The following is a 2,386-nucleotide window of genomic DNA, read 5'->3' on the forward strand; positions in this document are numbered from 1 at the left end:
CATCCATCCATCCATCCATCCATCCATCCATCCATCCATCCATCCATCACCTGGTTACAGTGAGGTGCTGAAGCTTCTGACTTGGTGGTGCTCAGTAATAATGATCAGATTAAGAGTGGGTCATACCTATTTAAAGGACAATTTATACTTAATAATAGGGAGGAATAATAATGATAAATGTGAAGGATGAGGAGAAAAATAAAATGTAGAACACGTACTGATGAACTGTAAAACTTGAACATGAATGGGAGAAATTGAGAAGAATGGATGGAAGAATGGAGTCTAGAATATTGGGAAATTAAGGAAATATAAAGTATATTCACGAATTAAGAACAGCTTTATTTATTTATCTTCAGAATACAAAATAAAGAAAATAGAATTTGATAGATGTAAAGTAATGTTACTAAACACTCATGTACAGTAGGTGGCGGTATGCACCTTAAAGTTCCGCCACAATAGAAAAGAGGAACCATTTTGGACCTCCAGGGTTGCTGTCCTACGTCACTCTATGTTGACGTGTTGCTCTGGGTTAGAGCTAACGCTCAGCTAGCTAACAGCGGTGTGCAGAAAGGTGAGGTGAAGCAGCACTGACAGCTGCCTCCTGTTTGTGGAACTATGGCGGCTGACTGGGAGGAGATCCGCCGGCTGGCCGCTGACTTCCAGCGGGCTCAGTTCGCAGACACCGTGCAGAGGTAAGACAGTAAGAGCTAACAGGAGCTAGCTCAGCTAGCAGGAGCTAACCCAGCCTGTCACTGTGAACACTGGCTTAATGTAGTTTATAAATGTGAAGACAACCTTCCTGTTGTTGGTTCCTAAAACCACCGCCGGGCTTTTTTGTCTCCAGGCTGTCGGAGAGGAACTGCATAGAAATCATCACTAAGCTGGTTCAGGACAAGAAGCTGGATGTGGTTCATACTTTGGATGGGAAGGAGTACATCACTCCAGCCCAGATCAGCAGGGAGATCCGGGACGAGCTGTACGTCCATGGAGGTCAGTAGCACAGAGAAAGGCTCTGTTTGAACATTTTAGAAAGAAATGCTCACTCCCCCATCTGATTGTGTTCTGCAGGAAGAATCAACATCGTGGATCTCCAGCAGGTGACTGACTCCATCATCCTCCATCACACCTGTCAGCTCAGTACGGGAGAGGATTAGGGCCACAAATACAAAAAAAGTTTACTGAATTATAGATTTTATTGCAGTCCAATATGAGAAAAAAGTCAGANAACATATATTGAGACTCTCATTCATGCACTCAGAGGCACCCTGCCCAACCCAGAGATTAGTGATGACAAAGGTTACAAACTAACAGTAGGGAGGAGCAGAGCAGGAGCGTGGAAACAAGAAAATAAAAATAAAATCAGCAGCTGGGTAATGAGTAATGACGCTGCACAAGCTGAGTGCATGGACTCCAGAGCAGAGGGGAATAAACCCAGACCATTGGAAGCCTGATGAAATTCAGCTGTAGTAACGAATAGCTCTAAACGTTAATTTATGAAGCGATGCGCCACAATGTGAACTCAAACAAGTCCAGAGTTCTCTAAATATTTCTCCTGACCACTTCAGAACATCTGGGCTATTGAACTTAAATCTTTAATTTCCTAAATCGGACTATCTGACAGCGTAGCACTCAGGACTGATATCCAAATGCCAAACAGATTTTTGCTTTAGTCTGATTTTAAATGCACTGGACATAAAGATGGAAGTAAGGCAGAGAAAAAAAAGAAAGGAGAAATTAACTGTCTGCATTTAACCCATCCCTTTGGGGAGCAGTGGGCTGCCACTGTGGGACACCCGGGGAGCAATCAGGGGATAAGGGTCTTGCTCAGGGACCCAGAGTGGCAGTCTGTGGGAGTGGGGCTCAAACTCAGAACCTCAGGCTTCCAAGCTCTTTGTCCTGAGCACGTTTCTTGATCCACATGCAGAATCACAGGGAATCAAGTAAAGTTAAAGGTCTTTCTTCTCCTTTGCCAGCATCTTCTTCTCATGACTTCTCATGAAGGGAAGAACAGCGCATGTACTTCCTGTAGGGGAGGAGGAGAGCCCACCTGCCCCCACCCATCATCCCAGCGCTGCGTGTCCCGAGCCCGTATACATCATCAACATCCATCATCCATCCATCCATCATCCATCCTTCCATCCATCCTTCCATCCATCCATCCATCCATCCATCATCCATCCATCCATCCATCCATCCATCCATCCATCATCCATCCTTCCATCCATCCTTCCATCCATCCATCCATCCATCCATCATCCATCCATCATCCATCCATCCATCCATCCATCCATCCATCCATCATCCATCCATCCATCCATCCATCCATCCATCCATCCATCCATCCATCATCCATCCATCCATCCATCCATCCATCCATCCATCATCC

At 45.2% G+C, this 2,386-nt stretch overlaps 1 protein-coding gene across 1 annotated transcript in view; it reads left to right on the forward strand.

Moving 5' to 3' along the window:
- The first annotated feature begins 492 nt into the window (after positions 1-492).
- The window catches only part of ufl1 (UFM1-specific ligase 1), a 17,355-nt gene continuing 15,461 nt past the window's right edge, over positions 493-2,386 (forward strand). Inside the window, exons 1-3 of the mRNA XM_015404317.1 lie at positions 493-692; positions 845-990; positions 1,069-1,097. Of these exons, the coding sequence (XP_015259803.1) occupies positions 616-692; positions 845-990; positions 1,069-1,097 (252 nt within the window). The 5' untranslated portion in view covers positions 493-615. The remainder of the gene's footprint in view (positions 693-844; positions 991-1,068; positions 1,098-2,386) is intronic.

The sequence above is a fragment of the Cyprinodon variegatus genome, unplaced genomic scaffold (genome assembly GCF_000732505.1).
Source record: "Cyprinodon variegatus isolate N-32 unplaced genomic scaffold, C_variegatus-1.0 Scaffold1693, whole genome shotgun sequence".
In the NCBI taxonomy this organism is placed as follows: Eukaryota; Metazoa; Chordata; class Actinopteri; order Cyprinodontiformes; family Cyprinodontidae; genus Cyprinodon; species Cyprinodon variegatus.